The 15,130-nt window shown below is 41.8% G+C and overlaps 1 protein-coding gene across 8 annotated transcripts in view; it reads left to right on the top strand.

Moving 5' to 3' along the window:
• MAGI1 (membrane associated guanylate kinase, WW and PDZ domain containing 1) overlaps positions 1 to 15,130 on the top strand; it is a gene marked incomplete at its 5' end in the record, with an annotated part of 797,934 nt that overhangs the window by 658,235 nt on the left and 124,569 nt on the right. For all 8 annotated transcript variants that reach the window (XM_082266002.1, XM_082265998.1, XM_082266000.1 and 5 more), the window contains one exon: positions 239 to 321. In XM_082266002.1, the coding sequence (XP_082122128.1) occupies positions 239 to 321 (83 nt within the window). The remainder of the gene's footprint in view (positions 1 to 238; positions 322 to 15,130) is intronic.

Genomic DNA, 15,130 nt, shown 5'->3' with positions numbered 1-15,130 from the left:
TCACAGCTAATTGTGCCCATTCGCATGTCATTGCTCATTTAGAGGTTCATTCATGTAATCTCCGTGTGGCAGCAAGTGTGAATGCCCCCCTTGTGAATTAGTCCCATCTCACTTCCTACTGCTAATGGTAAAGTAGTTATTTTTATTTGTGTAAACTTCCTTGTCCTCGGCGGACTTTATTCCTGTCCATTAATAGGTGTTTTTTCCCCCACTGACGTCATGTTGCCTTCCTTTACAGCCACATAAACAGGAAAACACAGTATGAAAACCCAGTTCTCGAAGCCAAACGAAAGAAGCAGCTTGGACAGCAGCAGACAGAAGGTGAGTGAACCATCTTTGCTCGGATAGAAAACCAAGCGTTTGCTGCCTGTAGTAGCCAGTCAAGTCAAACTTTTTAAGGTCACTCCACATAGGATGATAAATGCTATTGATGCCAATAATCAAGCTTCACTTGAAATAATTGGATGGTATTGGGGGCTGATGAAAGAGTGTTCACGATCATGAGCAAAGGTCCGAGGTGCTCGTTATTCCTACCTATTGATTGAGATTTCCTAACTAGTCGATGATTAGAAATGGAGCTGGCATCATTCTGAGTTAGGACTGTACTAAACCAGTTACCAGCAATGCCAAATCTGACATTTCTCTCCTCCATGTAAAAAAAAAAATTTATATATATATATATTCTTTTGCTAGAAAATTATGTAGAACCCCAAAACATCATATATATATATATATATATATATATATATATATATATATATATATATATATAGATAGATAGATAGATAGATAGATAGATAGATAGATAGATAGATATACAGTGGGTACGGAAAGTATTCAGACCCCCTTAAATTTTTCACTCTTTGTTATATTGCAGCCATTTGCTAAAATCATTTAAGTTCATTCTTCTTCCTCATGAATGTACACATAGCACCCCATACTGACAGAAAAACACAGAATTGTTGACATTGTTGCAGATTTATTAAAAAAGAAAAACTGAAATATCACATGGTCCTAAGTATTCAGACCCTTTGCTGTGACACTCATATATTTAACTCAGGTGCTTTTCATTTCTTCTGATCATCCTTGAGATGGTTCTACACCTTCATTTGAGTCCAGCTGTGTTTGATTATACTGATTGGACTTGATTAGGAAAGCCACACACCTGTCTATATAAGACCTTCCAGATCACAATGCATGTCAGAGCAAATGAGAATCATGAGGTCAAAGGAACTGCCTGAAGAGCTCAGAGACAGAATTGTGGCAAGGCACAGATCTGGCCAAGGTTACAAAAAGATTTCTGCTGCACTTAAGGTTCCTAAGAGCACAGTGGCCTCCATAATCCTCAAATGGAAGACGTTTGGGACGACCAGAACCCTTCCTAGAGCTGGCCGTCCGGCCAAACTGAGCTATCGGGGGAGAAGAGCCTTGGTGAGAGAGGTAAAAAAGAACCCAAAGATCACTGTGGCTGAGCTCCAGAGATGCAGTCAGGAGATGGGAGAAAGTTGTAGAAAGTCAACCATCATTGCAGCCCTCCACCAGTCGGGGCTTTATGGCAGAGTGGCCCGACGGAAGCCTCTCCTCAGTGTAAGACACATGAAAGCCCGCATGGAGTTTGCTAAAAAAACACCTGAAGGACTCCAAGATGGTGAGAAATAAGATTCTCTGGTCTGATGAGACCAAAATAGAACTTTTTGGCCTTAATTCTAAGCGGTATGTGTGGAGAAAACCAGGCACTGCTCATCACCTGTCCAATACAGTCCCAACAGTGAAGCATGGTGGTGACAGCATCATGCTGTGGGGGTGTTTTTCAGCTGCAGGGACAGGACGACTGGTTGCAATCGAGGGAAAGATGAATGCGGCCAAGTACAGGGATATCCTGGACAAAAACCTTCTCCAGAGTGCTCTGGACCTCAGACTGGGCCGAAGGTTTACCTTCCAACAAGACAATGACCCTAAGCACACAGCTAAAATAACGAAGGAGTGGCTTCACAACAACTCCGTGACTGTTCTTGAATGGCCCAGCCAGAGCCCTGACTTAAACCCAATTGAGCATCTCTGGAGAGACCTAAAAATGGCTGTCCACCAACGTTTACCATCCAACCTGACAGAACTGGAGAGGATCTGCAAGGAGGAATGGCAGAGGATCCCCAAATCCAGGTGTGAAAGACTTGTTGCATCTTTCCCCAAAAGACTTCTGGCTGTATTAGATCAAAAGGGGGCTTCTACTAAATACTGAGCAAAGGGTCTGAATACTTAGGACCATGTGATATTTCAGTTTTTCTTTTTTAATAAATCTGCAACAATGTCAACAATTCTGTGTTTTTCTGTCAGTATGGGGTGCTATGTGTACATTCATGAGGAAGAAGAATGAACCTAAATGATTTTAGCAAATGGCTGCAATATAACAAAGAGTGAAAAATTTAAGGGGGTCTGAATACTTTCCGTACCCACTGTATATATATTTTAGCAGAGACCCTCGAGAATAAAATGGTGGGTATTGCAATTTTTTATGTCACACGGTTTATGCGCAGCGGTTTTTCAAACGCAATTTATTTATTTTTTTAAATACACTTTAATTAACTTTATTGCACACAAACGCAATATAATACCTAATTTTTTTGTAAAATATTAAAAAGATGATGTTACTCCAAGTAAAAAGATACTTAAAGTGGTTGTAAAGTCAGAAGGTTTTTATCTTCATGCATTCTATGCATTAAAAAAATAAAAAACCTTCTGCGTGCAGCAGTCCCCCTCAGCCCCCCTAATACTTCCCCCATCTAGATCCATCGATGTTGCAGTTGTGTCTCCTCTGCCTGGGACTCCCCTCTTCATTGGCTGAGACAGCAGCATGGCGCCCTTGGCTCCCACTGCTGTCTGTCAAAGTCAGCCAGCCATTGAGGAGAAAAAGGGGCGGGCCTGGCCACAGCTCCATGTCTAAATGGGCACAGGGAGCTGAGCCTTGGCTTGGGTGCCCCATAGCAAGCTGCTTACTGTGGGGGGCACTCAGCAGGAGGGAGGGGCCGGGAGCACCAAAGAGGGACCCAATAAGAGGAGGCTGCTCTGTGCAAAACCACTTCACAGAGCAGGTAAGTATAACATGTTTGTTATTTTTAATTAAAAAGAAAAAAAAAAAGGAGACTTTAAAATCACTTAAAACATGTCATGCTTTTAATATTCCGTACATCTGTGTAAAGCCAAAAACCTACAGTACTTAAAAATCCCCATTAGCTGAAGCTTTAAAAGCCTTTACAGGTTACCAGCTTAAAGTTACACAGGAGGTCTGGAGCTAAAATGATTGCTCTCGCTCTAATGTTGCGATCACTGTTTACATAAATGTGCCGGACTTGCGTATGCATTTGCGTTTATATGTAAGCACAGGGGGAGGGTGCACTTTACATTTTTCTTTTTATTTATTTTATTTAGAACTTTTTTTTTTTTTTATTGCTTTTACCAGGGATGAACAACCTGACAGGTCCTCTTTATGGAGAGCTCTGAGGTCTATTAGACCTCATATCCCTCCTCTGGCCTCCAGTGCAGCTGATCAGACACAGATTGGTCGGATCGGCTGCTTTGCAGGCCGCTAATGTCCAAGTAAACAAAGAGCCGAAACCAGAAGTGACAAAATCCTCTTCATTCCTGGTTTCCGGGGTCACAGAGAGGGAGGAACAACGTCACCACTGGTCACATTGCTCCCGGGCTCCGTGATCAGACAACAGAGCCCTGGAAAGGCAGCTGCGGGAAGCACCGGTTGAAAATGTTGATACCGGGATGATTCCTGCAGGCATCATCCATTTTAACCACTTCAACCCAAGGACGTCATAGATATCATACGGGCAGGAAGTGATTAAATAGGGCCAGCTTTACTTAGGTGAACCATACATGCAAAGATTGCTTTTGTTCAGCTTGTGGGCTTAAAAAGGGAAATCTGATTGATTTCCCTATCCACACTTAACCGCTTAGATGGAGGAATCTCCCTTTGCCAGCTATTGTATTCTGTATATTGGATTGGATGCAGTCACTGTTCGTCCAACAATCTTTCACACAGCTCATTCTATTTTTGAGTTGAAGATTGGTAAATTGATTGTAAACTCAATTTTTAAAAAAAAAATAAACTGATTTATACTAACCTGCTCTGTGCAATGAATTTCACAGGGTGGCCCCAAACTCCCTCCTCTCGGGTAACCTGCTGGTGCTCCTTGCTCCCCCTTTTCTCGGTGTGCTGCCAAAGAAAGCCACTTCCTATCATGGCACACCTGTAGGCTCCATCCCAAGCTGCACTGCCTGTGTCTATAGACACAGACAGCACGGCTCCACGCTGTCCCTTCATCAGAGGATTTACTTGTGTGTTTATAAAAAAATTGAACCTGCCAGAATAGAAATATGGGAGTTGCTGACTTGTTTTAAGAGGTGCAAGTTCCTCATGTTAAGTTTTATATCAATGACCTGGAAGCACATATAGAAGTGGAGAGTTCAGATAATGGACATTTCACTGACTGCATGCTTGTTCCAGGTAAGCACGCCACTAGGTGGTGCGGCCTGGATGACAACCCTCGAGCCTGAATGCTTAAGATAAAAAGTCGGCGCTACAGTGCCTTGCAAAAGTATTCGGCCCCCTTGAACTTTGCGACCTTTTGCCACATTTCAGGCTTCAAACATAAAGATATAAAACTGTAATTTTTTGTGAAGAATCAACAACAAGTGGGACACAATCATGAAGTGGAACAAAATTTATTGGATATTTCAAACTTTGTTAACAAATAAGAAAAAAAATTGGGCGTGAAAAATGATTCAGCCCCTTTACTTTCAGTGCAGCAAACTCTCTCCAGAAGTTCAGTGAGGATCTCTGAATGATCCAATGTTAACCTAAATGACTAATGATGATAAATAGAATCCACCTGTGTGTAATCAAGTCTCCGTATAAATGCACCTGCACTGTGATAGTCTCAGAGGTCCGTTTAAAGTGCAGAGAGCATCATGAAGAACAAGGAACACACCAGGCAGGTCCGAGATACTGTTGTGGAGAAGTTTAAAGCCGGATTTGGGTACAAAAAGATTTTCCAAGCTTTAAACATCCCAAGGAGCACTGTGCAAGCGATAATATTGAAATGGAAGGAGTATCACAATACTGCAAATCTACGAAGACCTGGCCATCCCTCTAAACTTTTTGCTCATAAAAGGAGAAGACTGATCAGAGATGTAGCCAAGAGGCCCATGATCACTCTGGATGAACTGCAGAGATCTACAGCTGAGGTGGGAGACTCTGTCCATAGGACAACATTCAGTCGTATACTGCACAAATCTGGCCTTTATGGAAGAGTGGCAAGAAGAAAGCCATTTCTTATAGATATCCATAAAAAGTGTCGTTTAAAGTTTTGCCACAAGCCACCTGGGAGACACACCAAACATGTGGAAGAAGGTGCTCTGGTCAGATGAAAACAAAATCGAACTTTTTGGCAACAATGCAAAACGTTATGTTTGTCGTAAAAGCAACACAGCTCATCACCCTGAACACACCATCCCCACTGTCAAACATGGTGGTGGCAGCATCATGGTTTGGTCCTGCTTTTCTTCAGCAGGGACAGGGAAGATGGTTAAAATTGATGGGAAGATGGATGGAGCCAAATACAGGACCATTCTGGAAGAAAACCTGATGGAGTCTGCAAAAGACCTGAGACTGGGACGGAGATTTGTCTTCCAACAAGACAATGATCCAAAACATAAAGCAAAATCTACAATGGAATGGTTCACAAATAAACATATCCAGGTGTTAGAATGGCCAAGTCAAAGTCCAGACCTGAATCCAATCGAGAATCTGTGGAAAGAACTGAAAACTGCTGTTCACAAACGCTCTCCATCCAACCTCACTGAGCTCGAGCTGTTTTGCAAGGAGGAATGGGCAAAAATTTCAGTCTCTCGATGTGCAAAACTGATAGAGACATACCCCAACCGACTTACAGCTGTCATCGCAGCAAAAGGTGGCGCTACAAAGTATTAACTTAAGGGGGCTGAATAATTTTGCACGCCCAATTTTTCAGTTTTTGATTTGTTAAAAAAGTTTGAAATATCCAATAAATGCCGTTCCACTTCATGACTGTGTCCCACTTGTTGTTTCTTCACAAAAAATTACAGTTTTATATCTTTATGTTTGAAGCCTGAAATGTGGCAAAAGGTCGAAAAGTTTAAGGGGGCCGAATACTTTTGCAAGGCACTCTATAAGGTTTCTGTCCTTTGTATGTTTCCTTTACCAGTAAAAACGAAGCCCGTCAGGCAGGACAAATTGGCCCTTAGCGTCTGCACACAGCTTGGGTGTAAAAACAGTTTCAGATAATCTTACAGACTGTGACTTCTACATATGGCGTGAGAGACTTTCATGCCTTTATCTGTGAATGTGAAACTGTAAATCTGTCCTCGTCTAGTAAGGAAGACACTCTTCTGTATGTGTGGAGATGTTTGAGAAGGAAGCGCTAGATGGTTTTAACGGTTTTTATGCATTTGCCAATTAACATAAAGCTATTTCTTTTCAGTTATATACTGTACTCTTTTTTTTTTGTTTTTGTTTTTTTTAATAAAACCAGTGTAAGTACCTAAATTTTGGACCTGGTATCAGCTTGTTTGCACCCCCTTTTGCAGACTGCTCACATGCTGCCAAGAAAGATTCTGATAGGTAGATAAAGCAGTGTGACAGAAAGATGAGAGAGATGAGCTCATCACTGTACTACTACTCCTTTCACTGTCCAGTCACAGCCTGGGAGTGGGTCCAGGACAAACTTGGATCAGAGGGGGGTTGAATGATGCAAATTCTCATGCTGAAGACATCTATTGGCTGGAAACAGTACTGCAGGGGAAATCTCTAGATCAAACTTGAATATTGCCACAAACACGGTTTTGTTTTTTTATCTTTTAATGGTGTATTGATTTTTATCTTGTTATTTTTAGCAAGATTTTGGCTTTACCATTCTGCCAGGTTTGTACATATGTATTTTTCCCCTTAGATTTTTATATATGTATTTAAACCCCTTTGGGGTAGTCCCTCAATTCCTGTCCCTCTGACATCTGTAAAATAATTGGGGGGGGGGGGGGGGGGTTGAGGTCGTTGCTGGTTCAGAACCTTGTCAGGAGTTCTAACCTTTACTCACTCCACTCAAAATGGGTTTTTGTTTTTATCTGTGTCCCCGTTAGAGAGATTCACCCTCACTTCATGTCGCAAAATCTTCCGAAGAAAAACACAGATCACAATAATAACCTAACAGAGCCGCTAACCCTTTCCCACTAATCAAAATGAAAAAGAGATTTTGGCTGAAGTTAAGCTCTAAAGCAGTCCTCAAACTATGGCCCTCCATTTGTTCAGGAACTACAATTCCCATCATGCCCAGTCATGTCTGGGAATGTAAGAGTTTTACAATGCCTCATGGTATGTGTAGTTCTGCAACAGCTGGAGGGCCGTAGCTTGAGGATCCCTGCTCTAAAGTCTATCTAAAGCTCAAACTTTTTTTGGTTTTGGGTAGAGTAAGGAAGAGTTGGGATCCCTGTGTGGTTTTAGTAATTAGTTCATACATAAGAGACACTGAAATCTCCAGTTGCTAATGTCCAATATTATGAGACCATCCTGTTAGTTGAACAAAGGACCCCCAAATGAGAGAGGGGGTGTTGAGACAGTAGATGGCATTTGGGTATCAGACAAATGGTCCACAATAGTTCATTATTAGATAAGGAAGCCAACACATTTCAGGGGTTTACAAAATCCCCTTCATCATAGTTTCCAGATAGCAAGGATAACTTGCCACAAATCTGTGGTAGTGTTAAATTGTCAGTCTTGTTAACTTGCTGCACATTTTCACTGGCATGTTGTACACTTGCAGAGCACTTGAAGCACAAGTTCTAGGTGACACTTTTCCATTTTGTAGAACATGTGCGCTGGCAAGTTTATAGCAGGAACAAAGTTGCAGTGGTGAGTCTACAGCAAGAGCTCTGCAAGTCACAGTGACCCCTGTGGTGGGATGACTATTGCACACCATAACTGACCAGAACGTGCAGAAGACTTGCAGAATGTTTGCAAAGAAAGTTGATCTGGAGTCATGCAATGCGGACTTTCTGCAATTTTGCAACAAAATTGTGGAGCCTGGCAAGTCTAGCAATAGCTTAGCAAGTCATTTTCAAACTTGCAGCACAATTGCTTGCTATCTTGGCTTGTATGTGATGTCCTTCAGAAATTCCTGGAAAGACCTATAGATTTCACATTTAATATTTGCAGTATCAGGTAATCCGCATCTGCAGGGAGAGTGAGGAGGGGGGAGGGGGAGGGGGGAGGCAAAGCCAGGAACTTAGTGTATAAGAAGCAACTTATTACCCAAATACCACTTTTGGGTAGAAAATGTATTTAGATCACATGACAGCATTACCAAATCACATTATGATTTAAAAAAAAAAGTCATATTTTCTCACCCTGAGTAAAAAAAATAAAACGAAATAATGTTCTTCTCCCAAGTTTACTAATTTGTCATAAAACCTAGACAAAGGCTAACGCATTACTAAGAGCATTGTGTTTTTTTTTTTTTTTTTAATTTATTAAAGGCTGCAGATGGTTTGTTGCTTTCAGACGAACTTCCCCATCTGGTAGAATTTGTGTGAGATAAGATGTGCAGCAAAACAAATATGGACCCACCACCCCCTGTAACATAAAGTTACAAATTATTAATAAAAAATAAATAAAAAAAACAAGGTTTTACCAAAATCTTGTTAAGCTGATCTATTTCCTGTGCATATCATTTTCACATATAAAAGACTACAGTTTAGTGCCAAAAGTTATGAGGCGCTGTGCAAATGAAGGCGCATGCACGTGGGTGCCACTTTCAGATCTATACAGCATTCTTTAAACTTTTACATATCTCAACAGAGCTCTGTTATAGCCATTTTGTTTATGCACATAACAGCATTTAGTGACCAAAAAAGGGAAACTAAAGACACCATACTTACCTCCTCTCTAATGGTCTGTGTTCCTTGCCAGTGTCGGTCTTTGGGCATCTCCATTGGCTGGTGCCGAATGACATAAATCATGCATAGGAGTCAGTCACCCCGACACACTGGGACTGTGCCAGTGATGTAAGCTGGGCTACGCATGCGCAGAAGACTGCGAGCAGGCGGGTGGGTGTGTTTTATTGCAGAAAAGACATTGCATTTCTCTTCTGCGATAATCGCCTGCCTGCTCGCAGTCTGTTAAAAATTGCCTGCAGTTCTGGATTTTTAAAAAATGCCCACATCCTGCATTTGAGGTGAGAATTTTGGTGCAATTTACACCTCTATGGTTGTAAATGCATATAAACATATGTAAATGCGGTTGGAGGAGCGAATGGAGAGTTAAATGCACATAAACACAAGTACTGTATTTTCTGGCGTATAAGACTACTTTTGAACCTCAAAAAAATCCCCCAAAAATGGGGGGGTCGTCTTATACGCCAAGTATAATATCTCCAAGGTAACCTAAGTATAAGTATTACCAGTAGATGAAAATTAGGGGGGTTGTCTTATACGCCCAGTCGTCTTATACGCCGGAAAATACGGTAAGTTAAGCGCTATTACATGCGTATTGTTTGCTGGATGTTTCTGCCAGCAAGATCCAGTGCAGATGGAGTATTTTACTCAAGCCCATGTGCACGAGTCCATGGTGATATCAGCAAGGTGGAACAAAAAAGAGAATACAGAAAACATTTCCAAAATCAAGTTCATACAGTTATATAATAAAACATGGAACAATAGAAGAGAAAGTCTTCAGAGCCCAAGTTTACTATCTAGAGGAATACACAGAAACAAAGCTTTATAAGAGACAGTGTGTGCTTTGTCAGATAGTGGAGGAGGAAATAGTGCTGAATCGGAGGTGAAGAGAACATCTTCCATTAGATTGTGTGCTTGCCTGAAGAAATCAGTTTTCTAAGTTCCTTTGATGGTGAATCTGTTGCCTTACAACAAGTCCTATAAGCAAGAGTGTGAAGTAGAAGATTATGTGTAGAGCAAAGGTTGGGCTCGGGATAGTCTGCAGGTGTATTTCAGAGCAAAATAAATTAAAACCATATTCTGTATATCTCTGCAATACATGCTTTTTTTTCCCCGGTGTCTTGTCTGTTTAGGGCTTGTATACATGCAAATGCTGCAAACAGTCTATAATTTTCTACAGCTCTGCACACAGCACTATAGGAGCCTATGGGACCCGTTCACACAACTGCGCCTGGCAGTAGGATTTTGAAATGCATTCAGTAGCTTAAAAAATAAATAAAACAGTGCTGTATTCAGAGCTGGTTGGCCCCCTACTACTGCGGCCAGGGCTGCTGTTAGAAATCACAGGGCCCCGTACAGCCTACCTGACAGGGCCCCCGTCCAAAAATGACTGAGAAAATAGATTTATTTTCTCTGTAGCCTCAGCTGCACCGATAAATGAATGGGATGCACTCTGAGGCTTCCTGCTCATTCACAAACTGAAGCACAGTAAACACTATTTACTATGCTTTAGTGCTGAATAGACAGGAGGGGCCAGTAAATGACATACTTACTGGCCCCTTCCCCTGCTCTCTCTTGAAACATCCACCTTTGTGCCCGCATCAGCTGTTGGTGGGGTAGGAGAGGGAAGCTGGCAGCGCTGCGAGGAAAAGGGGCACACAGAGGGGCCCAGACAGCTGATGGAAGGGGCACATATTCTAGAACCAATCCCCCTGCAGTGCAGCTAGAGGAGGAAAAAGGAGAAGAAACCGGCAGTACTGCAGGGGAAGGCAGGAGAGGATGGATGTCTGCAATAAGACAGTTCAGCCGGACCTCCTGACCAGCAGGTGCCTGCCCCCCCCCTTTTGAACTGATGGGGCCTGGACCCAGTACAGAAGGGCTGGCTGTACTGCCTTATCAGCAGCCCTGACTGTGGCTCTAGGCCAACGTAGCCAACATGGCTGCTGTAAGAGTTAACTTCAGTCAGGGTTCACTCACTCTCCCATTCAACCTGGGGTTCTTACCACGGGTACCCTGGAAAAGATCAGACACACCGTAGTGTTCCAAATCTAAAAGCTTTATTCATTGTGTAAAAACCTAAATGTGAAAGCAAGTGGGCAGGTATAAAATGACCTTTAACCAATAATAAACACTTACAAAAGGAGTATACATTTTAGCATATTCATAAGTCATGGATAAATCATCTAAAACACTAGCCATTGATTTAGCTTTTCTTGTGGGAAATTGTGCCTTTATCAGAAGTTATTTGCATTCACACAATACTATGCCAGGTTTATCATCTAGTTACATTTATACAGAGACATATGCTAGAACACATAGAGGTTGGGAAACAGAGAAACTTAAAAGAGAAACTCTATCAGGGACTAAAGAACAAACATAGAAGTTTAAAGGGTAACTCTTATCAGCTGCCACCACTGATTTCACTCTATTGATGTGTACATGTTGGCCCTGAATGGTTCATTCATGCAGCTGTGCATGCACGGAATGACCTTGGCCTTCAGTCAAGGCTCCATTCTGCTGCCACCGCATGATCATTCAGGAACAACATACAAAAATCAGTGATCCAATTAAAACTAAAAACTAAAAAGAAAAAGGGTGAACCGCTTACTCGGCGCTTTTAAGCAAATGTGCCCATAGCCAAAAATATAAAGTCCAAAAAAGAATCCCAAACAAGAGATGAGAATGGAATGGGAGAGGTCCAAGAAACTCCTCTAGCTCCTCCGTCAGATCAGGTATGGATCTCAAAACACAATGGAAAAGAGTAAGCACAGGGCGCTGGAGTAGGCTAAATTGCAAAAAAACAACATTTTATTGACCATAGCACACTTGCATAATAAATTCTGGATGAACAGCATACAAGAGCCCAAGCAGGTTGGCAAACATTAGATGGATGACAGGTGGATGCAGCTGAGCATGATATGCAGCAGTGTGCTCAGTATAGACTTCCAGCCCAGCCAGGGATTAGCGGACAAGCCAGCAGCATAGACAGCCACAATGAGAAGAGATGCAACTGTCACAATAAGCCTGTGATATCAGGGTTGGGTGGGCTGCTACATCTTTCCTTTGTCAAGCCTAAAAATTCAGTTATCCTTCCAGTAACACTTACTATCCTAGGATAACAACACTCACTCATCAATCTATGGAGGAGCAGCATTGGTACCCTAGTACAGGACTACAGAACCGCTTCCCCACGTCTTATCTCAATGAGATGGGGGGGGGGGGGGTCTGTAATCCACAGATTTTAGTGCATCATTGTCCGCATACCACAGAAAGTTATCAGCCTGCTGGATTTCTGGCAGGATTAATCGTTTTGTTTTTTTTTTACTGATCAAACCAGCCTGCCCGTAGATGGATCGAATCTCAGCCAGGCCGTGCTGAACCAGCTGAGATTCGATCCATCTATGGCTGGCTCTAGGCTCCTTTCACATGGGCAATCCTCTGTTCTGTTTCAGCTGAAGATACTGGGATCCTGGACTGATCCCTTGCTGAATCAGAACAGAAATAGATGCCACATATTTGCCATTCGTGTCATTTCAGTTTTTTCCTCCATCCTCTGATGGAGGAAAAACAGACTCATGTGATCCATTTTGGCAGCCAGATGTAAACAGACCTGTGTTCACCTGTATCCTTTTCAGGGTTGCAATAAGGAACCTGGATGCAAATTTCTTTACCTTGATGAGCCTTAGCGGACCCGGATGTAAATGAATGCACAGCGACTAACATCCGGGCTCGCGTAGGGTTACATTTCAGTCTGTTTTTGATCTGTCCAATCACCAGCCAAAAATGGATTGGCGAATCTCCTGTGTGAAAAGGGCCTCAGACATGTGGACTGTAGCCTCTGTGATTGTCAGCTAGTGAAGAGATTGTACATTAAATAAGCCCCCCATGTCCTATTGCACCACCGTGTAGCTGCACAGTTGGTGTGTTGTGTTGTGCTTTGCTTCCCATTAAGCCTCTCCTTCTCTGTGCTTTCAGTCTAGTTTCTAAGTATTGCTTTGCTAAGGTCACCCTGAGTACTTACTCCACAGGGGGGCTCCCTGAGCCAAATAATGCACAGCTCCGAGGACAGCTAGAAGAACGTCTCCAGAACAGACTGCAAACTGAAACAAATCCCTAGACGCCGGCATCATTTGCATTAGCACGTTTAACCGAGGAGTTGTCAGATGTTTGCACATTATATTGTGCAGTATTTACATTGTTATGCTGATTTTTGTACTGAGCATTAGCAATATGTCTCTATACGTTGTATGTATACAAGTCATCTGTACTGTATTGTGCCTTGCGTGTAATAGGGATGTGAATTTCTAAAAGCTGTTAACCAAATCTGTCCTCCTTTAACTCTGATGTAGTCATCTTTATACTGTACATAATGATATGATAATAGATAAGAGCACACACCTAAATAAAAAGATAAGGTGAACCTACTAAAGCAGCTATCCTAATACAAATTACTATAACATTAGGACCTTTACCTTTGGTGCTTCCTAAATTTTATATATATATATGGTATATATATATATTAGTGATCGACCGATATCGTTTTTTAGTGCCGATACCGATATTTTGCTCATCGGATATCGGTATTGGCCGATATTTTCGGACATTTAAAAAAAAGTTTTATTTTTTTTTATTTTTCACAGGTACTATTGTGGAGGGATCTGGGGGTCTAAAAGACCCCAAACCCCTCCTCTGCACTTAAAAGCATTCAAAATGCCAAATTTGGCAGTTTTGAATGCTCGCATTTTTCTTAATTTGCCGCCGAGTACCCGGAAGTGATGACATGAGATCACTTCCGGGTTTTTTACATGAAGACCCGACCAGAGCCTAATGCGGCTTTGATCGGGTCTTCTCTTCGGCAGCCGTGCAGGTAGGATGCCCGGGTCTCCCGGTGGGACGGCAGACCCGGGTGAGCCGTGGAAGGCAGCGGGAGGGGGGAGACGTCCCCTCCCGCTCCTTGTAATGACAGCCGAGTGGCTTCTTAGCCGCATCGGTTGTTATTACAAGACAGCCAACCGTCAGCTATGGACGCCAGTACTGGGGTGATGCCTCTACCTGCAGGCATCACTCCTGTACAAGCACTTTCCCGAAATATCGGCAATAGCGGTAACCTCAGGGGCCGATTCCGATATTTTGGGGAAAGTGCATATTGGCCCCGCCGATAATCAGTTGATCCCTAATATATATATATATATATCACCAACAGTTCAACAGTTTTAAAATAAAATAAAGGGAGGCAGTACAGTTACATTTCAGTTCTGTACAAGAGGGTTCATATAGCTCTGCACATGAGATTTTATAATCTTTATACATAAACCTAATCCCAACACTGAAATGAGAGAGGTTCTTGTTCAACTCTAGGCCTCATTCACACCTGAATGATATGAAGTGGAATTTTCTCAACAAATGTGTAGTTACTCTTTAAAGCTTGTAACTGAAATGCGTTTAGACTGCAGCTACCATTAAATGCGTTTCCACATATGCATCAGAATATGTATCGTTATCTCAGTGCAGCACTGTCTTATAATATGTGATCAAACATGCTCAAAATAAAACCTACATGACAAAACCAACATCAAAATAACAAATGCCATCAATAAAATATTCACTTAAATAACATGCATAATGTCCTTCTTTATAAAGGAATGTCAGTAATCAGTCAGTAAGCCCTGAATAGTTCTCCTATGTAGTATGTGTGGCTCAAATAATCAGTGCTGATATATAAACGTGCCAAAGATGTTATTCATTTCTTAATTAATTCATGCACATTGATCGATTAATTTACAATCCATATATTTCACTCGTGATTGTTTTACCAACTGTAGTGCTCTTCCCTTCCTTGACAAATATGTATACCCTCACCTCCAGTATTTGACCCAAATTAATAATAGGTCAAATAACTCTTTTTCCTTTAACCTGGGTAGGTGTAAGTTCAGATGTTTCTCCAGATCCAATTATCTCAGGTATTTAATCCATCTCTATACTCCTTCATCATAGTCCATTTCTTCCACCAAAACTAAAAATTAATATAGAGTATCATAGCGTAAAACATTTCCAATAGTATTTTTAAAAGAGTAAATTAAAAACTCACATTTAAAAGTGCATATCTGATGCACTGGAGACCAGAAACCTCTTTCCCCTT

This window comes from Pelophylax lessonae, assembly GCF_965119305.1.
Source record: "Pelophylax lessonae genome assembly, chromosome: 8".
Taxonomy (NCBI): Eukaryota; Metazoa; Chordata; class Amphibia; order Anura; family Ranidae; genus Pelophylax; species Pelophylax lessonae.
This window is presented reverse-complemented; position numbering and strand designations above follow the sequence as displayed.